This window comes from Teleopsis dalmanni, chromosome 1, assembly GCF_002237135.1.
Source record: "Teleopsis dalmanni isolate 2A chromosome 1, ASM223713v2, whole genome shotgun sequence".
Taxonomy (NCBI): Eukaryota; Metazoa; Arthropoda; class Insecta; order Diptera; family Diopsidae; genus Teleopsis; species Teleopsis dalmanni.
Genome location: NC_051846.1, coordinates 60,769,215 through 60,794,503, shown reverse-complemented (window position 1 = coordinate 60,794,503; position 25,289 = coordinate 60,769,215). Strand labels below are relative to the sequence as shown.

The 25,289-nt window shown below is 29.1% G+C and overlaps 4 protein-coding genes across 4 annotated transcripts; 2 read left to right on the top strand and 2 right to left on the bottom strand.

Moving 5' to 3' along the window:
- Positions 1–2,501: 2,501 nt before the first annotated feature.
- On the bottom strand, positions 2,502–3,498 carry LOC119670204. Its single transcript, XM_038080367.1, has 2 exons — positions 2,940–3,498; positions 2,502–2,727 (listed from the first exon to the last, which is right to left on the bottom strand). Exons 1-2 carry the CDS (start codon positions 3,161–3,163, stop codon positions 2,502–2,504), a joined length of 450 nt encoding a protein of 149 aa, XP_037936295.1. The 5' UTR covers positions 3,164–3,498.
- A 4,309-nt stretch (positions 3,499–7,807) lies between these two features.
- On the bottom strand, positions 7,808–12,981 carry LOC119670203 (mediator of RNA polymerase II transcription subunit 19-like). Its single transcript, XM_038080366.1, has 6 exons — positions 12,870–12,981; positions 12,356–12,779; positions 10,261–10,409; positions 10,073–10,180; positions 8,394–8,505; positions 7,808–8,319 (listed from the first exon to the last, which is right to left on the bottom strand). Exons 2-6 carry the CDS (start codon positions 12,561–12,563, stop codon positions 7,952–7,954), a joined length of 945 nt encoding a protein of 314 aa, XP_037936294.1. The 5' UTR covers positions 12,564–12,779; positions 12,870–12,981; the 3' UTR covers positions 7,808–7,951.
- A 916-nt stretch (positions 12,982–13,897) lies between these two features.
- LOC119668171 (dihydrolipoyl dehydrogenase, mitochondrial-like) lies at positions 13,898–16,529 on the top strand. Its single transcript, XM_038077607.1, has 6 exons — positions 13,898–14,037; positions 14,589–14,732; positions 14,795–15,178; positions 15,238–16,026; positions 16,094–16,183; positions 16,257–16,529. Exons 1-6 carry the CDS (start codon positions 13,996–13,998, stop codon positions 16,320–16,322), a joined length of 1,515 nt encoding a protein of 504 aa, XP_037933535.1. The 5' UTR covers positions 13,898–13,995; the 3' UTR covers positions 16,323–16,529.
- A 3,346-nt stretch (positions 16,530–19,875) lies between these two features.
- LOC119670632 (tryptophan--tRNA ligase, mitochondrial-like) lies at positions 19,876–21,898 on the top strand. The gene is made up of 4 exons (XM_038080967.1): positions 19,876–20,321; positions 20,388–20,549; positions 20,608–20,870; positions 20,926–21,898. Exons 1-4 carry the CDS (start codon positions 20,181–20,183, stop codon positions 21,824–21,826), a joined length of 1,467 nt encoding a protein of 488 aa, XP_037936895.1. The 5' UTR covers positions 19,876–20,180; the 3' UTR covers positions 21,827–21,898.
- Positions 21,899–25,289: the final 3,391 nt, after the last annotated feature.

Sequence of the window (25,289 nt, the reverse complement as noted above, 5' to 3'; positions counted from 1 at the left end):
TTGATTTTTGCTGAAATTTTATACTAGCTTCATACTAAAATATGATGTTTGCCTATGACATAATGCGAAAACACCGGAGTAGCGCAACCACAGTTGTTATTAGTGTAAATGCTCTTAATATATTTGGCTGTCCAGACTCGGCTATGCCATACAGTAACACTAGTTTCATGAAGAATATTCATAAACACCATATTATACAATAATTGATTATGCTTTATATATTAAGTTTTTATTATTATATTCTTATATTAAATACAATAGAATTATTAACTAAATTTTATTACTTAAATTACATAGAATATAAATCTTATAGATAAATCTTAGATAACTAATTATACATTAACTTAAATTAACTAGAACTATTAACTATATTTAATTGCATATTACTTATAACTGTTTAAAATGAGTTTATTTATTTAGGGTGAATATTTTTGTTTCATTGCTAATTTTTCTAAACATTTATAAATAGTATATTTTTTATTAAAAGTCAAATTTTTGCAATTGTTTTTAATATGCTTGTAAATTTTGCACTATATTAACAACTTTTTAGGTTTAAAAAACCCTCAGTACTGCCATTTAAATAGCATTGAAGATATCATAAAGTTATTAAAAATAAAAATTACTTATTAATTTGATATAACTTATTGAAAGTATTAATTAATATAATTAAGTTAATGTTTTACACAGAAGTTCAAATATTTACAATTTCTTTAATTTTTTGTTAAATTTTACACTATTTTTTTTAAGTACCCAGTTTGATTTAGCACTTTTATTGAAAAGTTTTTTAACAAAATTTCATTGTGGCACCCGTAAATCGGATCCTTAAATCAATTATTGTTATAAACTTTTTTATTTCTTTTTTTTATAGTGTTTGCTAAGATTTCTTTAATACCATTTAAATGGTATTCTGTTTTGAAAAAGAAAGTAAAAGGTGATCACCTTTTACTAAAAAATCTTTCTGACGATCTCTATAAAATGTGCGTTTTGAAATTTTTAAAAAAATATTTGAAAAGTATTATTATGTAAATGGCATTAAAAAAATTATAATAAATAGTATAAAAGAAGAAATTAAAAAAAATGTACAAAGCGAAAATTGGTTTGAGGAGCCGATGTGCGGTAGCCATCGCGAAAGTTTGTTGGACTTCTTAATAAAAGTTCTATTATATAAGAACTCAAAGTGGCTACTAAAAAGTAGCCAAGATAATGCAAAATTTAAAAGTAAATTATAAAAATTGTAAAAATTTATATTTATGTAAAAATATTAGTCTAATAATATTTATGAATGATTAGAAAAATTAACAATAAATAATATTCACCCTTATATAAGTAATTTTATTTTAAATAGTTATAAGTAATATGCAATTAAATATAGTTAATAGTTCTAGTTAATTTAAGTTAATGTATAATTAGTTATCTAAGATTTATCTATAAGATTTATATTCTATATAATTTAAGTAATAAAATTTAGTTAATAATTCTATTGTATTTAATATAAGAATATAATAACAAAAACTTAATATATAAAGCATAATCAATTATTGTATAATATGGTGTTTATGAATATTCTTCATGAAACTAGTGTTACTGTATGGCATAGCCGAGTCTGGACAGCCAAATATATTAAGAGCATTTACACTAATAACAACTGTGGTTGCGCTACTCCGGTGTTTTCGCATCATGTCATAGGCAAACATCATATTTTAGTATGAAGCTAGTATAAAATTTCAGCAAAAATCAAATTTTAAATAATTTGGAAGACTTGTGCATTTCATGCACACGAAGCCAGTCATATATTTTAAGAAAAAAAAAGCACACAAACAAAATCCAAGCATCACATTCAAAAATATTGTCTCACCTACCCATGCACATATATATTTAGTAAGTGTGCAATAAAAAGAAGAGTAGAAAAAATTTACCAAGAAACTTACATACGCATGAGCTAGAAGCTATGTGTGCATTTGCTCTGATATTAGAGTTTTTTCTATATGATTTTGTCCAAGCAAAATACAACATGTTCGCTATTGGTTTGATTGCTGACTTCACTAACAAAATAGCATTGATCATACATAAAATAATAAGTTCGATTGTTTATACGTTTGAACAGACATGTTTTTCCCATTGCGTGTACCTTTTCAGAATTCATGATTTTTTTAACAGAGGCAAATTACATGTCTTTATATTTCTATGTTTTTGGCTCAAATATAATAGGTGAAAATGCACACACAGTATTTTATGAACCCTGTATTTTTGAATATAGAATGATAGGGCCACAGTGTATTAAAACCGCACATGTCAGCATTTTATTTTTTGCACATGTATGAAATTTGTTTGAAATCGTTGTCACTTTATTTCTGTTACAGCAATTAATTATCAACCTTGACCGTGAACATGACATTTCAATAAATTGTGGTCATTTCCCAACATACACTATTTTCTACATACATACATATCTACATGTATGTTCGTATGCATGTATAAGGAAAATTGTATAGGCACCACTTTTAATTGGCATTATGCAATATAAAACTCAAAAAACACATTTTCCATTTAAAACTGCACTTGTTTTTTATATAAAATAACTCACCATCACAATCGGTTATGACGGCATCAAAAGAATCCAGCCATTGGGTCACCTTGTCTTTTGGCTGCTCCAACAAATTCACTGCACTTTGTCGAAACATTTTATTTAAGTCAGCACTTAAATTCGGTCTTTCCGCTGGCGCACAACTAAAATTACAATTAAATGTAATGCGATAATGAATTAAATAAATTTCATTAATTATTTTAATAAATTAACGAGCGAGTTTCATTAACGTGCTGCGATTAGCGTCACCGAACCGTTTGTGGAAAATGTTTGTATTGTGTTTATTGATTTTCTCATGCTCACACTTCTATCAACAAAATGCGAAACGATTACGAAATTACTGTTTATAAATTACCTCAAATCGAAATCGCTCCCCTTCAAAACACTAAACTTTCTATTGCCCGTCCAGTTGTCGCTGCTGCTTTTGGTGGTGTCGCTGCTTCTGCTGCTGCTATAGGCACATGAATTTTCAAAATTTCTGCTCGTATATTTTAATACAATTCCATTTTTCAGCATTTGAATCACTGGTATTATGCTCCATTGTTGCTGCGATTTGATTATGCGTGCGAGAAGTAACATTGGTTTTACTTTTTGCTTTGTCTTCGTTTTCTATGAATGACGAGAGCAAACTATGTTACTCTTTGAATGACAACCAACTGTCAAATTATATGAGCGCGTATTTCAATGCACAATACGCGTTTTGCGTATGTGTGTGTATGTGCGTGTGTGTGAGTTGTATGCAATCAGCTGAGCTATTTGACCTTGCAATTGTTGACTTTGTTTTGATTTGCAATTTAAAATTGAAGGCAATGTTTGTTTAATTGTTTAGGAAATCTTTTTAAAGTAAATAAATCAATACAGAATTATTTTAGTAACGAAAGATTAATGAGAGAAATATAACTAAAGTGTATATTTATTTGAAATTATTTATTAGTTTAAAGAACTTTTGCAAAAATAAAACACATTTCTTGGACTGCAGTGCTTCTATACCCAATAAGCGCACATACATACATATATTCGTACAAATTGTGAAATCTTAATGTCAACGGCCGGGAAGTTTATATATAAATAAACATTTGAATATATACAATATTAACAAACAAACGACTATTTAGGTAATATTTTGATGACGTTCATTATTCATATGTTTGAAACATACATACATATTTAAACATTACTCTTAATCTGGTGTTGTAACAACAATAAATTGTTTACATATGTATGTATAGAAATATATATATATAAATATTTATATATATATATATTTATATATATAAATATTATTATATATATATAAATATTTATATATATATATATTTATATATATAAATATTATTATATATATAATTATATATATTTAAATATATATAATTATATACATTCATATATATAAATAAATACACTCAGCAAAAAAGCTCTGCTTACAGAAAGAAAATTTGTTTTCTACGTATAAAAAATTATTTATTAAATAAATTTTTTAATTCAATTTTATTTTTCATTAGTACTTTTGTTACTTATCTTTATTTTATATATAAGTATATAAGTATATATATAATATATATATATATATAAACATTCCGCCTTCCGAATGAAAACCAGTATGTTAGCCGTTGAGTAGCTCCTAATGTCAAAGGGAAGAGTAGTTTTCGACCCAGTGACCTACTCCTGACCCAGATCAAGGCTAAGTAGTCAAAGAAAATGTGACTGAAAGTCTCGTCTGCTTCTAAACAGAGTTGAATATTTAAACAACACCTATAAATAAATATTTTATTATTGGTAGACTACTGTCTGTTATTTTTTTCAATTAATTATTTTTTAACTTAATTTAGAAAATTTTTTATAATTATATAAATACATAATTACTGTTACACTAGATCGTTAAATTATTAGCCGAGATTATGCATAGATCTAAGTGGCATATTATAATTGCAGTCACGTTACGGCGATTATTGTTGCTTTCAATGCAAAATGAAGTGAACTCTCAGTGTCAAATTTTCTTTTTGCATTGAAAGCAACAATAATTGCAGTGACGTGACTGCAACATAATATGCCGAAACCAAAGATCCGTAGCGACACCACATGACAATCCTTAAATTCGATTACAGAGGGTGCATGCCAATTAAGGTGTATGGGTCATTCCCGATTTTTAAAAGATCATCTAAATTTGTTTTAATTCTTAATCACTTAAAACTAAAATAATTGTACTCGTTTCTACTCCTGTAGATCAAAACAGTGAACAATGTCATAACCCCTAAGTAAGTCTCTTCTTCTTTGAAACTAGTATGTACCTAGTATTAAATATATTATAATAAACTATAATTTAATTTTTATAACTGAATAATCAAAGCAACCCTAACTACCATATATTGACAATATTGATACAGTGGAAACCTTATTTGTAGCAGGCTGCATTTGCTATATAAATGCTACTGATTATATTATAATACATAGCAAAGATATTAATCTTTTTTTATTATCATTACCACACATTTTTTTAACCAGACAAATCAAAATAATTCTATCTAAAGTGACAATGATGATAGAATGAAAACTCTCTTAGCGGACACCCTTATTGGAGAGACACTCTGATTGGACAGAGTTTTCTATTATACGGACAGGGAATCATATCAAAATTTCCTGCGCGAACATTTTTTTAAAACTTGATTTTCTATCATTATTTAGAACAACAAGTTCCAAGTTCCGATATGTGGCTACGCGTGTGACTATAACTTTTTACAATAATTTTATATTAATAACTTCATAACATATATTGGTATAATTTTAATCCAAGTTGTGCAAAATATTAAAAGTTATATTCTATGAGACCTTACATACATACAAATTTAAGGATATGGATAAATCAGTTATATGATCGATTCATAATGCAAATTGCTATAACGGAGTTTCAAAAAATGGAGAAATTTCTGGTACAGATATCGATATGTTTAAATTAGTTCGACTCAATTCCTCGATTTTATAAGAAATCTTCAAGTTTATTTTATTACAAGCAATTTTGTATTGGTCACCAGGTAAAATACTTAACAGTGTCAACCAAAAAACTATATATATATCATAAAATCAACCAATATTTACAAAAAAAAATTTTTCTTGATGTTTTTCCTTTTGATGTTTTTCCAATTTATTGGAAGACTTATCATTCTAAACACAACCTCTCTGAGATATGTGATGTGTAGTAGTTTCAAATCAGATGGGATATCTAAAATTAAAAATAAAATATACTGTTATTAACTCTATTTTTTGCTCTATCTGTGATATATATCTAGAATATGTAGAACTAGAATATATAATCAGTACTTTTAAAAAGCTATATAAATAGAATATATTGCACGACATGTGTCTTGTGATTTTTGTGATAGGGAGTAAAGTAAGAGAAACCATCACGAAATAGGTAGAGATGTTAAGTCTAAACATGTCTACCTAAGCGAGCCATAATAGCACTCAAATTTATCTACGTATTTAAGCATAGAAACAGATACGCGACATCATGTCGAGTATACCTGTAGCTGGAAACACATATTGTGATTGGATACATTTATTCGTGACAAGTAACTGTTCAGCACATGGTTATATACTGACCTAAATTTGGCAAGAACAGTTCTTGTTGTATAAAAGAAACGTCTTTTATCCCTTTAATATCAGGAGAGGGCATATGGAGAGCTTAATTGTTAGAGAACAGTAATTGCGTAAGGATAGTGCATTGATATGAGTGTCGAAATATCCATATCGACTGCCAACAGTCAAATTCACTGCTGATATCACTGTCGCGGCAGGAGTCGTTATATTCATGATATGAAGAAATTAATCAAAATATGCAACAAGCAGGAATGTTTTTATTTACTATAACGCCATATGAATGATTGAAGAAAGCAGAACTTTTTTCGACAGAAACACCTTGTGTTTCTTGATTTCAATACACTTCGGCTTACGTCCAGGAACTTCTCATTCAAAGGCAGAAAAGTAGTTATATGCTCGTGTTGGCTTCTCTTGTTCATTTTATGTGTCGTCTTATTTTCGATAACACTTCATATTGGTTGTGCTTCTTGATTTCAAGAGTATCCGGGCTTATGTCCAGGAACTACACATTTTCACTGGCAACCCAGTGCCGTTCGATCGTGTTGGCTTCTATTGTTTTATGTATCATCTAATGTTCTTAGATGCTGATTTTATAAAGGAACCCTATAGAACCCTTTTCAAGATTTTATGTACCAAGAACTAAAAATTATAAAAGCATATTAACATACGATAAATGCATCAACTTTTACTTTTATATCATCGATTTGAGCTTTCTACTAAAACCTTATGTGGTGTACAAGAATATAAAACAGTGATTCATATTAAATTCAACAAAAACGAATATATCATGGTTAGATATACAATAAAGCAAGTTTGTGTAAAATATACCATAAATATAATTAACACAAATACTTATTTTAGATTGCTTATTAGGAAATTAAAAAAATGTTATTTTAACTGTTTTCTTACACAAGCCAGACGATAAAAATAATACCATATATTTTCACTAAGGTAATACACGTTTTTTTCTTCGGTATACCTATTGAACGAGTTTTCTCTCATTATTTTCAGCGTTTTATAGGTAGGGTTTTAAATTATATAATTGCATTACCTAATAAACATTAACATTCAATTTATGTAAATTTTCTTATCGTAAACATAATCCATATACTAAACTTAACTAATTCCGTTTTCAATTTACCATATTAATTGCTAGCACCCTAAGAGTAAGTCATTTTAAGATTGTTAAACAGCAAAAATAATATATACTCGTATATAATTTAATATTGTTTATGCAAAATTGCTTGTTTTATTTACTATGCTATAAAAAGTTTATATTTTATATTAATTTCAAAAAACAAACATAAACTTCTATACTAATATAAATACACATATTTTAAACTAAATGAGAATAACTAAAATTTAAGGGGGAAAATATACAAATGCAAATAAACTAATTTTACAATATTTTAGGAGATGTGTACACATTTCATGGAAACAAACTGTTCAATATGACAAAAGAAAATTCTTGTTGATCATTTAAATATTTTTAAATTAATATGCCTATTTTCAAAAAATTCAGACCTAAAATTTAGTACAAATATTAATAAAATTGTGGAAGAACTATTTAGACCTAGAAACACAAAAATTAATTTTAAAAATAAATATAAATTAAGACTTTCGCTGTACTTATTAACTAAATTAAAACTTAATTTGACTAAATTATTAAAATAATAATTATAATAATAATATTAATAATTGCAAATCAAAACGGGAATTACTGAGTTGTAGTTGCTTTGCATTTTAGTTTCAATTTTGACATGCTTTAAAAGACTAAAATAAAGGCGTTTGCTGTGACATCATCAAGCCACCGGGGCCTGAACTGCTGCCAGGACCACCGGTTGGCATTGCACCGCCCATAACAGAGCTCAAACCGACCCCACCTAACATTGGTGTTGTTGGCATCATTTGTGGATGTTGTAACGTTGGTGCAGAGGCTAATTGTTGTTGTTGTTGCATTTGTAATTGTGTTGTAGGCATAGAACCAACAAGTGATGCTCCACTCATCGATGAAGGTGGCTCAGGACTATGGCTTTTCTTTTTACGTTTTTTCTCTTTTTTACGCTTTTTACGTTCTTTATCGTCTTCATGACGTTTTTGTTTTTTATGCTTTTTCTCATAAGGTTCAAGGCCCGATGAATCTATTAAAAGAAAGAATATTAATTATTACATATGATTGCAGGAGGTGGAAATTTTTATATTTTTAGCAACAAACCCATTAAAGAAGTTTCTTGTGGCACAGCTCCATCTTTGTGTTTATGCTTTTTGTGTTTATTTTTATGTTTTCTCGCAGGTGTTGAATTTAAAGCACGATATTGTTCAGGCAGCTGAAATAAAATAATATCGTTTATATATACTGAACTTTAAATTAAAATAAGATATTAATTAATATATTATATTTTTATAGAAAATACATATTTAATGTAACAATAATATGTCAATATATACGTAACCTTAAACTATCTCTATAACGACGAAATTAAATTTGTTTAAACTGATTTAAAGAGTTTTAACGTAAAGTGGTGTTCACACTGACTAAACGTATAAATTAGTTTTTGTGTTTATATATTTTAGTAATAAAAACAATAATGTTTAAATGCAATTTTTATAGTAACGCAGAATTTGCATGTAATATATATTAAAAATTATTATTTATGATATAATAAAAATATACACAATTGATCATTTATATAGGTTAGTAGGTCTAAATGGACCCCTATGATGACCGTCATAATTTAACCTAACTTAGACAATATATGAAGAATCTTACGCTAATTCATCATATAAAACGAAAAGAAAATAAATATTGACTTCGGATTGCGTCGGCAGTGTTTCCATTTCCGTCGTTTCTTAGTACATGCATACAGAGGGGATTCCATTTTTATTTCTTGTAGATCACATTTTTTAAAAGAGAATTTACATGTATTAAATTTTTAGTTAAAAGGTTTCAGTTTACATTTGTGTGGTCAAGTGGAACGGTAAATTTTTGGTTATAAAGTACAAAAAAGTGTCAAAAGTGAAAAAAAAGTTTCCTTAGAACAAAAGTTAGACATTTTAAAACGTTTTAAATTTGGAAAAAAAACTACTGTAAGAACAATTTGTAATCGTGATGCGGACAAGATAAATGACTATGAAAAAGCTGTCACAAATTTGCAAACCAAACAAGTTATAAAAAATAGAAGTCCATTAATTGTAAAAATGGAATCTCTTCTATCCATTTGAATAGAAAATCAGAATTATAGAAAAATATCACTGAGCCAAACGCTATTTTAGAAAAATATTCTGAGAATATTTATATAATTTAATATTTATATAATATAATATTTATATAATATAATTATATAATATAATAATATTCAGAATATTTTTGGAAATTAAATATATGGAAAAATATGATTCGATTTGCGTCGCATTTTGTCGAATCCAATTAACGACGCAAATCAAGGTATTAGTGTACATCATATAAAACAATAGTGAAAATAATATTCAATATCTCAATTAAAATTATTAAGTTAAAAAAAATTTAGTTCCGGGAAAAAGCTAATATTTTCAATTATTATGTGACCAATAGTGATCAAACGTGGCTTATAAACTATGTTTTAAAATATTTATTTTTTCACCTTACAGGATTCTATAAATAAACAGAACTTATCCCATATTTAAATTATAAAATTCGTTTGTTAATACTTAGTTGCAACAAATAAATGTATTACACAAAAAGGGCTGGATGTGTTTATAAATACCTCCACACATACGACTTGCAACCTATTCATGTTTCCTGCTCTACAGATCCCTTTTGGGTTACAACAAGTACAACAATTAAAGCAGGAAAACTTTAGCATTTATAATCTTAAAGCGATATTGATAAAACTTTATATACTACAAATTACTTACTGGTCCCGGATGTAAACGAAAACCAGCTAATTGCACTGACGTCAGAGGTAACAGCTCCTTGCCCACTATGGGAGGCTTCTCAATCACACTTCGCAATGTGCTGTTTTCCTTTTAGTTTAAAACAAAAACAAACAAAAAATTAATGTATAATTTAATTTTTATAATAAAAATAATTTTATTTTACTTACAATATTTGTCATACAATCCGCAATTCCCGGTAAATTTGGCAGAAATGACGCTAAAGATTCTTTTACTTTCTTATCCTTAAATTTAGTTAAGGTATGGTGTAGACCATATTCGGTCATTAAGTCTTTATCACCGGTCAATTCCGCTTTTCCTACAAAATACACATTATTAGATACTGAGATTTAAATATTCGTTATAAGAAATAATAAATAAGTTTTGTTTTTAACCGCATTTTTATTTTTCATCCTACTATCCTAATCTAACCATTAATTTTTAATCTCATACTTTTGACCTAATCATTGATTCAAACAGTGTTCAATATTATTTATTTTTCAATACTTGTGCTCTTTATATTATTTTTATAATATTTTCACTTAAGGCCTAATGCAATAACCTTTGCGTGACCTTATAAAAACAACAAATATATTTCATATATGGAATGATCATTAAAATTATTTCTGATAAGCTAAGGAAACAAGCTCGATATATATGATATTTAATGAAAAAACTAAAACAAAGTTAATTTCATTTTATTGCTGACCATGCTTTTTTTTAGGAAACTGGCAGTACTCCTCAGCATTAATGTTTATAAGTAAGATTTATTTTTTATGATATATATAGAAGACTGTCAGTGCTAGGGTGAGAACTCTGTCATTTGAAACGCTGACTTATGTTATGTGCTGATTGTTATAAATTTTTATTATCAACAATGAATAATATGTATTCTTAGAACCCATGAATGAGCAATGTTAGGATTTGTTACTGTTTTCATAATTTATTATAAACAAAATTGAATTTAGCCTTAAACTAGTCTCGTTTTTTTTTGTGCTTTCGTTTTAAAAATAAGACTAAAAAATAAGACAGGATTTATAAGCTTCTTTAATTTGTCAGCAACTTCTACATATTAGTAGATTAAGTTAGACATACATTATATAAAAGATTGTCTTTTGAAAACTCAACAACAAAATAGTTGACTTTAAACAGTTTAACACAATTTAAAGTCAACTTATTTGGTTTTAAAATATCAGCCTTTCACACGGTAAATGTGAACTCAATCGCGAAATCGCTAAGAAACATTAAAGGAAAAAAGTAGATATTTTTTGGAGAATTATATATAATAGTATTTATTAAACAAAATTTTATTCTGCAGTACATAATGGCTTAAGTAGTGGGGTAATAATTAATACACTACAATATATGGTAAATATATCGGCAAATGAGAATCTTTAAATTAATTCAGCTGTTTAATATATACGTGATTAAATGATTTGCAGAATTTCCTGACTTGATTGCCGCTTATCATTACCTTTAATGATATGATATTTATAACAACAAATATTTAAAAGTATCCAATAAGAAAGTAATATAGAGTAGATCATATTTTCTTTACCTTACCTAACCATATCCTAAACCCTATATAATTATTTGTAATTCCTTTCATGCTATATTCTATATAGAACTCCACTAATTACCACAACAACAACAACAGAAACCAAGGTAAAAACTTATAAGGCATCCGTGCTAGATTTATAACTTTCTGTTTGGTGGAGCTTTTACAGTAGCAATATACTTCAAATTATGAATTTCAAATTCACTTGAATCAAAGACAGACTTTATACCTATATTATCATAACATTATAACTTTATAATCATATTTGGATAGGTTTTTTTATAGACCTAATTGTCTCCAACTTTTTTCCAATTAGGATTTTATTTTTCTACAATTATTTTTACTGTTTCATATATAATTGCCATAGTAATACTATTTCAGCATTGCTATCATCAAGAAAGTGAAACTAATATTAATAATTAAAAAAATATTGTTGCAAAAACATTCGTTATTTTTTGAAAATTAAATATTTTAAATTTCTAAAACGTGGTTAATTTATTCTTCCTCTTAATAATTCACAGACATTCTGGAAATTTCAGTTAACATTTTTTTTAAATAGGACTACAAAAAAAAATTTATTAATCCACATGGTTTTATATTCCAAAAATCGTTAAAGGACACTGTTTTAAATTAACAAAATAATTACTTTATCTATAAAAAAAATATTCAAAATTAACTAACTTAATGAATATTAAGTATTTACATACCAGGTGGTTCCCTCATTGAGTAAAAAGGTCCTGTATGAATAATGGTAGGCGTTTTACCCAAGGATATTGTAGTCTTTAATGTGCCCGATGAATCTTGTCGAGATACCACAGGTGAGCGACCACCGTGCGGCGAAGACTTCGGCGAATATGTCGAATCCATTTTTCGGAACTGATCGCCCATTAAAATATTATTATAGTTATTCATCATTTCGAGCAATTTATTGTATCGTTGCTTAAATTAAATAGTTTAATTTATGTGTAACTTTAGAAACTATAACATATATTTTGTTTAAATACAAAAACAACTACTAAGTCCCGAGGTAATGCATGGTAACGAATTTTTTGTAAGATTTTTGAGAATAGCCTCGTTTAAGTTTTACTTTCGCCTTTATATTGGTGTCGATTTTGCAAATATGCGTAAACTCTATAACGTAAAATTTATTTTACATAAAGAATATCACTTTATTTAAAGTAATCATTTAATAAAAATATAAAAACATTTAAACTCATTTACAAGCTACTAATTATATTATTATCACGCCTGTCCGCATTATTTATTAGACGAAGCACAGACAGAAACTGCAATCTTTACAAACTCAACTCTATCGCCATCTTGGACTAAGCGAAATGTCAGTTATGACCTGTCAAATAAATTATAAACAGTATTGGTAGTGGCGGTGGTGGTGGTAGTTCAAGATATTGAGTGTTGAAAAGTATACTAGTCTGACGAAAATTATTTAGCTTTTAGTAATACTCTAATTAATAAAAAATGCAGATTTAATAATCCATATTTATAACAAAAATAATTATTTAATATTGCGATTAAACGACAATAGTTCTCTGTTTTGTTTTTTAAAAATTAATATAATAAAATGTTTTCGAATTCCATTCATTATAATCCGTTTTCTTTAATTTGCAATAGAATATATGATATGTGTTGCTAATTACTAAACACCTAATTATATGTAATAGCCATCATAACTAAAAAAACTTATGGGGACATATGCGGAGTAATGATTTAAGAAAAATCAATATAAAGAAAAATCGTTATGATTTTCAAGTTCTATGAAATACTTTACTATAAAAAGACCTTATCTTTCGATATTTTTGGCTGTAAAGTAAAATTATCAGAAGTTGTGTGTCTCAAACTTTTGATACTTGGTACACTTGTTCACTTAAATAAATAAGAATTTCGTATAAATCATAAATCGAATAGAATTAAACTATGTATGAATATATGTATACTATTGGAGCTGTAGACTCTATAGTCTATGTTTATTATTTTTATATAAAAAATCATAAAATGCTGGCTATTTACGCTCTCAATATTTAAATTCACATTGAAAACAACGATTTCACATTTGACAGTATCTTTACTGTCTATATAATACGGCCCTTATCTAAATTTTATACAATTTATTTATTATATTTTTGTTATTAATATATAAAATAAAATAAATATTTTCTTACTTATTATTTATTAAATGGATTGTTCAGTTTTTTGTCTTTTCCTACACTGTTTTTTACACAGTGAAGCTGTCAACTGTCAGTTTTTGTCTCTTAAGACGGCCGTGCTTGACCAAAAAAGTTGTTTGGTAGAAATATTTTTTTCCAAATCCTTTTAAAACGAATATAATAAAATGCAGTGCACTTTAAGAAATGCTATTGCAGCTGCGATTCAGGTGAGATAGTGTGTATAAATAACTAGATAATCCATTTTTTAAATTGATAACTTCAAATGCAATTATGTGATCATCTTCGGTGGTTTTTATTGGTTATGCAATTATCATTTTAACCTCATATCGGAAATTGAGCAAGGATGTTATATGAAATAACTGATACTAATTAAACATAGTTGTCGTGTCGCAATGAGTGGTAATACTCAACACTAACTAAAGTGCATATCAAAACAATAAAAGCTGCTAATATAACACACGAACAGAATTTACATCATCAAAATCGATATTATTATTTGCATACATATATGTTTATATACAGATAAAATATGCATAAAATGGATAAAGTGCACATATTCCGTTTCAAATAAAGTGGTTTAACTTGTTTAGTATATTGTTTGAACTAATTACAGTGACCAGTAATTTTTTTATCAGGTGACTTGTATTTGTTAATGTCAATGTTTCTTGTCGAACTGATAAATCACGTATGACGTCACAAAACAGCGATAACAAATGCTCTTAAAATTTGTTATTAATTTTCTAATTTCTTTACGTAGACACCATTACGTACAAACAGTGCGATACTCGGTGCATTGAACAGTCGGTCGTATTCCACAGCACATGAAGCGGATTTGGTAGTGATTGGATCCGGCCCTGGTGGTTATGTTGCCGCTATTAAAGCCTCCCAAATGGGCATGAAGGTATTTATTTAATAAAATTAAAAAAAAATAAATTAAATTGAATTTGCATTTAATTTTTGCAGACCGTTAGTGTGGAAAAGGAAGCAACACTTGGTGGCACTTGTCTAAATGTTGGATGCATACCATCAAAAGCATTATTAAATAATTCACATTATTATCATATGGCGCACTCTGGAGATTTAGAGAAACGTGGCATTGTTTGTGGAAGTGTTTCTTTGAATTTAGAAAATTTGATGGGACAAAAAACTACTGCCGTCAAAGCGCTTACAGGCGGCATTGCACAACTTTTTAAAAAAAATAAAATTACACAGCTCACAGGAGTCGGCACAATCACCAGTGCCAATGAAGTGCAAGTCAAAAAATCCGACGGCAGTGTAGAGACAGTGAAAGCGAAAAATATTATGATTGCAACTGGTTCTGAAGTTACACCGTTCCCAGGAATACAAGTAAGATTAAATAAAATTGTGCTAATATTGTTTTATATCAATTGGAAGTTTTCACGTAGATTGACGAAGAAGTAATTGTTTCCAGTACTGGTGCTTTAAAACTTGCACAAGTACCAAAAAAAATGGTTGTTATTGGTGCTGGTGTCATTGGTTTGGAATTGGGCTCAGTTTGGTCACGTTTAGGTGCCGAAGTTGTAGCTGTTGAATTTATGACGTCGATTGGTGGTGTGGGCATTGATGCCGATGTTGCCAAAAATTTCCAAAAAATTCTAACCAAACAAGGTCTTCAATTTAAACTTGGTACGAAAGTTATGGGAGCTACTCGAAGTGGTAATAGCGTAACCGTATCTGTTGAAAATGCTAAATCTGGTGAGAAGGAGGAAATCGCTTGCGACACACTGCTGGTGTCGATTGGAAGACGTCCATACACTGAAGGTTTGGGCCTGGAAGCTGTAGGCATTGTAAAGGATGATAAAGGTCGTATACCAGTCAACGGACAATTCCAAACAATAGTACCCAGCATTTTTGCTATTGGTGATTGTATACATGGACCTATGTTAGCACATAAAGCCGAAGACGAAGGTATTATTTGTGTGGAAGGAATGCATGGTATGCCTGTGCATATCGACTACAATTGCGTACCCAGTGTTGTGTATACTCACCCTGAAGTAGCGTGGGTAGGTAAATCAGAAGAAGCACTAAAACAAGAAGGCATTGAATATAAAGTTGGCAAATTCCCATTCCTTGCTAATTCACGTGCAAAAACCAACAATGATACCGATGGCTTTGTGAAAGTTTTAGCTGATAAAAAAACTGACAGAGTTTTGGGCACACATATCATTGGTCCCGTAAGTGTTTAAAATATATATTAAACTAAAGTTTTGTTCGAAAGTAACGCTTTTACAAAAATTTTAGTCTGCGGGTGAACTTATCAATGAAGCCGTATTGGCTATGGAATATGGTGCTGCCGCTGAAGATGTTGCTCGAGTTTGTCATGCACATCCGGTAAGTGTGTTTAATAATAATTTAAGTATTAATTTTTTGAAATTTAATTTTAATTATTCTTATTTTATTTCAGACTTGCGCAGAGGCATTGAGAGAAGCTAACGTTGCTGCCGCTTTTGGAAAACCCATTAACTTTTAATTAAATTATCTATTTTATTTTATTTTTATTTTTTGCTTCAGTGTATAAACTTGCGTAAAATTGAAACGATTTTAAAGCCATCTCGATATCTCATTGTCTGACAATTAAAAAGTGTTAAAACTACAAAAGCTCTGAAAAGATTTTTGTGGGAAGTGATTAACGAATATTACATTACATTAATAAATTGGAATTAAATTCACATAAAAATGGAAATGTTTAAATTCCTCAATTAAGACATTAAGCAGATTTGTGTAACAATTCTGCTTATTATAATACAACGCCTACTCTTTCATATTAGTCCAGAACGATTTAAATGTACTTCGGAAACTCGTCTTTAAGAGGTTATCTGTTAATGCCATTTATCTCTAATTAAATTATATTATCTATAATACTTACAACAATTTACTAATGTACTAACATATCCTGTTTCACAAGTTTCTATAAAAATTAAATTACTTTATTAAATTTAATTATGACAAAAGAATGAAACATCAGATATGATGTTTCTTCATAGAAACTATTGTTTTAATAGGCACGTATTTTGACTATACAGCTGTTTCGAGTATTGCCACATAGCCATCTGCACTGGTTTTGGAATTATTTCTTATATTTAATTATTCGTAAATAATTTTTGAGACTACAGGTATCAAGGATTGAACTCGTATCCTATCAAGCTCCACTTAACTCTGTGGATAAAGAGGAAACTGCACTCTACCTCATGTCTTAGTGCTCAACATTGGCTAGAAAAACATTTAAAATATATTGGTCGCTTTTCTGACTAGACAGAACTATCATCGTTCAAATTAGTTCACTTCTACTTGAATAAATGCTTCAAAATTCTTTCTTACAGTCTGTAATACGGACTGTGATATCATCCGTTATATCATTATTTGTGGTGAGTTAATTTTTTATGCACAAAGTTGCTCATCCAACCTAACTTCACATATAACTGGATAATCATATAACTGAAAATCGATTGATTAGACAAGCAGTGTTCAATGTCAAGTACTTTGTATAGAAAGTATCACATCTAATATTGGTTCAATATAGTGTTCAAAAATCATAAAAAGATATAACTCTTTTGCTGATAAAATATATTGCTATGTAGAAGGTGCCTTTCGCAAGCTCTTTGTGGAGAAAGAGAAAAAAGAAACACTGGAGAGAATATACAAACTATTACGATATCCTGTTGTATGCCTAAATGACAATTGTGGACCTAGTGTTGTCGTCCATATATTCAATTCTAGTCATCTGATACCCACACAATTACAGCAGACTGACTTATGGCTTAATTTCACTGAGGTGGTAAAGTTCCTTGGTACGGAGTAAATTAATACTCCCATATTTTTTACTTTCACACTCCTTAGTTCCGTCATCATTATCATTATTCCAAAATATCCGAATGCCTACTTATTATACTCAATCTCCGCTGGTTTTGCAGCCATACTTTTTTGTTTATAAAGTTTCCCGGATCTTAGCTATTCCTCGCAACAGGTCATAACCGTAATCATACTTTAAAACATCAATTAACTAATACATCATTCAAGATGTAGGAATATTCAAGATATGTAGGAACGAGTATTACATATATATGTTGACATTTTATTTATCTCGAATGAGAATGAGAAAAAAACACACACCACGCACTAGATTTGTGACACATAAAATAATAATATTCAAACATATTTAAATTCGTAGATGCTGGTTTAGACATACTAGGATCGTATATCGAAAGTACACCATCTTCACACAGCATCCCATATATTTCTTGTTAATGAAATACAAGCTGATTTGTAAGCAATTGCTATTTAGGCTTCACACACTTTAACATTTGACTTTTGATGTATCTAAAGAAGATATGACTTCTTCATCCATTAAAAACTGTTTTAATCCAACTGAAGTCATAGTATAGCTCAAAACTGTAATTCTATTTCTAGTTGCGTTTTCACACACTTTCACATTCATCTTGCTTTGATATATCTAAGAAAGAACGACTTCTTCATCCATTAAAGACTGTTTTAATCCAACTCAAGCCAGAGTATAGCTCTGTTTGCATATAGCTTGGAACTATATTAAGTTCTAAACTGTAATTCTATTTCTAGTTGCGTTTTCACACACTTTTACATTCATCTTGCTTTGATATATCTGAGAAAGAAATGACTTCCTCATCCATTAAAGACTGTTTTAATTCAACTGAAGCCAGAGTATAGCTCTGTTTGCATATAGCTTGGAACTATATTAAGTTCCAAACTGTAATTCTATTTCTAGTTGCGTTTTCACACACTTTCACATTCATCTTGCTTTGATATATCTAAGAAAGAAACGACTTCTTCATCCATTAAAGACTGTTTTAATCCAACAGAAGTCAGAGTATAGCTCTGTTTGCATATAACTTGGAACTAGATTGAGTTCCAAACTGTAATTCTACTTCTAGTTGCGTTTTCTATTTGTACCTTTATGCCACTGTACATACTTATCTAAACTCAATCGATTTGTGGATTCGTTCTATCGAGATGGAGTGGTTATGTTCATTGATTTAGGTTTGCTTTCCATATACTTGTGGTACATGTTTTTAATAGAATTTGAATATGAACATGATTTTCTATAAGACATACACTATATTGTTCTTTTGTCATTTTTTCTTTTCTCATCTCTTTACCTTATTTTTTGCTAACCTTTCTTTACATTATTTAACGTTCCGCCATATTTGATCTGTAAGTTATAGAACTTAAATCCCACATTAAAAAGTTATTTTTTTTATTTTGTGTTTAATTTTAAATTTCTAATTTACATTTCTAAAAATTTCATTTAATGAATATTCGCTAAATCTCGCTAAAATTTCGAATTGATCTCGTTAAAAACTGCAGACGTTCGAAGGCTTGGCTATATTTTTAGTTATATTTCTTTCAGTTATATTTATAATTATCTGTATTTTTTATTTTCATTTTACATTCCTATTTAGTTATTTTTATCAGTTTCCGGATGGGGTTAAAGTATGTCATCATATAGATTATAGTCTGTAGGGTTAAATATATATTGTTTTGGCGTTTCTCTGGTAACTAATCTTCATCATGTCCGAGTATTGTCATTAGGCAGTACACCGTGGGCATGCGTCGATAACCATATAATGGTTATGGAGCTATGTCAGTAACAAAGTTCCAGTTAGCAGATAACTGGAGGTTTGGACACACAAATGGACAAATTCAGATTGTTGTACGCATCTTAGCATATACTCTTTTTGTACATATATTTAACAATATCTTGCAAGTACTTATATATCAAGGTATCCACACCAATGCGAACGAACGAACATTCGCAGGTTCCTGCTAAAGTTTGTTCGTTCGCTTTGGTGTGGATGTATCTTTATATATCTTTTTAATAAAAATGTATTAATCTACATAAATTATTAGTCTCTAATTTAGTAGACAACCGCATATTGGTCTAGAACGTAAGGTTTTTAAAGTTTTGTTGGAGTAAGCTATGATATTAATTAAAACAAAAAACGTATAAATAAAACAAGTAAAATTTTTACTCGAAAATATTTTATTTAAATTTTGTAAAAGTATACTTTTAAGTATATTAACTTTGACATATAATTTATAATAAGTAAATTATTTAGTACGTATTACACTGCTGGCAACTCTAAATTTAGTTGCACGCCTAAAAGCGCGCTTGTGTTTGTGCAACTCCTAACAGCTGTGCGAGATATTTACGGATAAATCTACAACATATGATTTTGACATAATAGAAATTTTTCATTTTAATTTTGGATTATAAAACGTTTTGCTTGCATTTAGTAAAAAGAGCATATTTTCAAAAAGTATTGAATTAAATGTTGTATAAAAATTAAAAATAATTATGCAAAGCCTAGTGAATTGCTTGAGGAGTTTTAATGGAATAAGTAAACACTCTTACCCCGCCGCACAACGAGTTTTTAATCCATCACCGCGTTATGTTGGTTCAGGACCTTTTATCAACAAATATACTCCTGAACCCGATGTAAGTAAATAATTATAATTTATAATATTAAATTTATTTTATATATATAAAATTTGTAATTTGCAGGTACTTAACCCCCCAAAGAAAATATTTTCAGGCATACAACCCACTGGAGGCTTGCATTTAGGCAATTACTTAGGTGTCGTAAGAAAATGGTTGGAATTGCAAAATAACAGTGAAGATGTCACATACTGCATTGTGGACATGCATTCCATTACTCTACCTCAGGTAATGTTTATAATTTAATTTCAAATATATATATTATATGAAAATGCATATATGCTAGGTTCCAACACATTTACGGGAAAACATTTTCCAAGTAGCCGCTACAATGATCGCTTGCGGTATCGATTTTGACCGTTCCAAAGTGTTTGTACAATCTGCAGTGAAAGAACATACGGAGCTCTCATGGATTCTAGGTTGCTTGATTACTATGGCACGTTTAGGTCATTTACCGCAGTACAAAGAAAAAGCACGTTCTACTGAAGACATACCGCTTGGGCTGTTTATTTATCCCGTACTGCAGGCCGCCGATATAATGCTGCACAAGTAAGATGAAATTTTGAATTAAGTTTAGCAAAAATTAAAGTTTTTAAATTATTAGAGCGACACATGTTCCTGTGGGAGCCGATCAAGTTCAACATATACAACTGGCACAACATTTTATCAAAATATTTAATGGCAAATTTGGCATGACGTTTCCACATTGTCACGCTATGATCGACAATAAAGTGGCATCGCGTATACGTTCCTTACGAGATCCAAGTAAAAAAATGTCAAAATCCGATATAGATCCAAAAGCCACTATCTATCTAACAGATGAACCAGAAGTGATTGTAGAGAAAATTAAGAAAAGTGTAACTGATTTCTGTTCGGATGTTGCCTACGACCCAGACAAAAGATCTGGTGTGAGTAATATAATTGCCATACACTCATTGGTAACTGGGCAATCAATAAAGAATATTGTAGAAGAGGCAAAAACCATTGATACAGGGAAATATAAACTTCGAGTTGCCGATGCTGTGGTCGAACATTTACGACCAATTCGAGACAGAATTAAAGATGAAATGAGTAGAAAAGATGACCTTATACATCTGTTAGAGCTAGGAGCCGATAAAGCACGTGAAGTAGCACAAGAGACTATGTACGAAGTTAAACAGCGGGTTGGCTTAGGCGCTATGCATGATTCACCGTTTTTACAAGTGCAAGAAGAGACAAAATCTACTCTTAATATTAATAGATTGGAGCATAATTTCGAAGTTGGTGGTAACACGCCCTATGTGGTTGTACCGAAACAGCGACTTAGGGTGGAGAAGCGTAGAAGCGCACTTCCAGTTGAAACACATGAAATGGAAATGATGCCTGTAAAACTGAAAGGTGACAGAAGCCTTTTTAAATATCCTAAAAATACTAAAAGTTCTGATGGTGATAAAAAATCCAGTGACGATTCTAAATCAAAACTAGACAACTTGGATCTAAATAGGTCAGAGCAAATAAAGCAGTAAAACTCGAGAAAAATTAATTTACAATTTAGGGCAAATTTATTTTATATTTTTACAATAGAGTGTAAATGTTTAGCTAAAAAATATATTTAATAGAATAAAGATTTTTTTTTGACGAATTCAATTAAAAATTGTACTTTAAAGTTTTATTAACAAATTATTCAACAGATTCGACATGGACTCTAATTTCTCCTAATTTTATATGAATGGCATTATAAGACAGCACTAGAGGTATTATGGTCAAGTAGAAATATATAAAAAGAGGTATCGATTATAAGGTTATTTTATTCCTTGTTGTACATCGTAAAATGGATAGAACAATTCCATACAAGATTATTATAGTAAATGTGAAAATATAAAGACATATCATTGCAATCATTAAGGACGAGTATGGATTCCGAAATATTGCATTATCGCTAGCTAGAGAACAAGAGATTAATTGACTCAAGTAACAGTCGCGACTGAACTATTTTAAAATTTTCAGTCTGTCTAAGCTCCTATGTCTTCCTTGGCTCCTTGGCATCAAAACAAATGGATCAGTATGAGGTTCACATTTTTGACATATCTGATATAAGATAGACAGGAACGGTTGATCATTATGGTTAGCATATTATCATAACAGACATGTATTAAATTGATATTTTTTGACCTATATTCGTACTTTCTTTATGTTGATATATATTATATTTGGCTGTTGATTATCTTCATTTAAATTATATTTATGGAAAGGAACTAATAAACCATTTTAGTTTGTAGTTCTTATGTTGAGCTTTTTCCGACTTAGTGCATGGTTGATGGTAGTCTATGATGGTTGGGGGTTTCTATAGAGTCCCATCCATCTCACTGACTAATTTGAGTATTCCTCATAATCTTCGCAATTATTCAATGATTGAAGTTTGTAGTTCATGATTAACTAAAAGTCTCGATTTTAATATGAGTTTTCTTAAAACACAATCAGATCACAACGAAAATTAACAAAATATTACAGTAGCTTATATGATATTATGGAATTTACCTGTTTCTTGCTTCCTTTACCAATAGATATGAAAAATATAATTGTCGTCATTTAACAATAACAATAACAATTTTTTTGAGTTTTAAAATTTTCCCAATAGACAAACCAGTATGGACACATAGAAACATACGTCGGAATAACACAATATTGATTTAATTAATTTATAATTATTCGAATTTTTCATATATAAGCGATTCAAAAAATATCAACACACCACACACATTCAAATAATAATTTGAAATAAGAGAATGTTTCGAAATATGGCAGTGTGGCAACCACGTGCGTTTGTGTTGATAAAAGAACACAGTAAATAAAACCGCGAATTACTTTGGAAAGCGAATTTCAATATAGAAATGAAATTCATTTTATTTAATGATAATATCTTTTAATAAAAAGGGGGTATTAAGAATTTTTTCTAAGATATTAGTTTTATGTATCACCACTTTTTGTAAAAACCATTTTGATTCCCTTATCTTATTTTCAAATGAACATTTGCATATCTAAATTCGAAAGTTCGGACTCATAACATTCCGAAGTTAAACATAACCAACTCTCGGTCACAAAAAGATCCTAATGACAAAAGCTATGAGCAAAGTTTCTTAAATTAAATTAACATATAAAATTCACCTATAAATAATTACTCCCAGAATATCCAAGATGCTCTAAACAGAGGCATCATCGTAATGTTTCAAGGCAGTATGTCTTAAGACTTTTGTAAGATTTGTAGGCGGAAAATATTGGCATGTTATGAGATTTACTCAAAATTAGATGTATGAACAGAGAAATTGCAAATCACTTAAAAAGAAGTGAGAATAAAGTATCTAGGAATAAGCTAAGATAACAATTTAACGCCCTGGAAGCCTAATATAAGTGTGTTCAATCATTTTAAGTTATCATTTTATAATTGAATAATTATATAAGATTGATACTTTTGCAGTTATGGAAAGAAAAAATTTGATATGTCTGGTGGAAAATCTTGTACTCAAGATGCGTCAAGACATTTGAATGAGCATCAAATCGAAATTTTTAAGAAAACAGGATTTTCAAGTTATATTTTAGCAATTGTTAAAAAAAAAAATAAATGAAGGCATTTACGCCAATAGATCCCTAATAAATACATCGCTCTTCTTTCATAATTGTACTTCATACTTAATTGAGTTGTCACATGTAAACATTTAATTGGAAATTCTTGTTAATTACATAAATGCTAAGTGTAAATAACAATAAATTGTGTAGAGATTGACCCAATTTCAACGATATCGGGCACCAAGATCAAGATAGATGGCAGATTGACTCAACTTTATGCTAGCTGAAAAAAGTATTAGAAGTTATATATTCTAACTAGCGATGAACAGAGAAAAACAAAAAAATTTGATATAGGTTGGTAAAGTGTGTACCTTATATTATATACTTAAGGACATTCAGGATACGCTGGAAGTCGCTAATGAGGTCGGGAGTAAGGAATTTTTCAATATTAAATCAGAAAACAAAACCTTTATTAAATTCATGTGGTACTGTCGTACTAGTATGTGTAATCATATAACATATTGTCATTCTTTCACCATTGGTGCATTACATCTGATATTCAGTTGGAGAAAAGTTGGTTAATCATTCCAAATTTGGATTCCAAAGATTAATGTTTAACAATTGACATTAATTTATAACACTCTAGATATTTTGACATAGTAGAAAGATTATTCTGAAATTAACAGCTGTTTTATATGATTTCAAAAATAAAAAAGTTTGATTTGGTTCCATATGTGACAATCAGATGTTAATGTGAACATTTTAATTCGATTAGTTTATTTACAAACAACCACAAAAATTTTAGATCACACTAAAAATATTTGATTGCGCAATGAAATTTGACAGATTGAATACTGATATATTAATCGAAAATGAAGTAAGTGTATATATGCAGCTTTTATACAGATTTAGCATTAATTTTGAAAGTACACTAACTATCTAAGTAACGAGTGTATTTCCTTTAAAAATATGTATATTATTAAAAAAACATTCGAGCTATTTCGTGAATTAACATATAATTTTTAAAAATTCAAATTGTAGTTTTTTGTACGGTCAATTTGGCATATACATTGTAACTTGGCAACTCTGCTTAAGACATGTTGTATGAAAACATTTTCCAGTTTTCTTTGCGGTCGCATTGTGCATTTTGTTGTGCTCGAAAGAGGACGTGTTGGTTCCGCGAGACGTTACTTTAAAAAACAACAACAACGAAAATAAACTTGTTACCGTTAACAACATAATCAGCAAAAAAAAAACAGTATTTTGTATATAAATTTAATAAAACTAAATCAAAGTTTTAATTTATGTGATTTCATTTACTCTTAATTTTTATTTTCAATTTGTTTTATTTGTGTGCAAAAATAATTCAATGATTTTGTATTAAGTGATTCCCTCCAAATTTGTTTGCTGCATCAGTAAAATAAT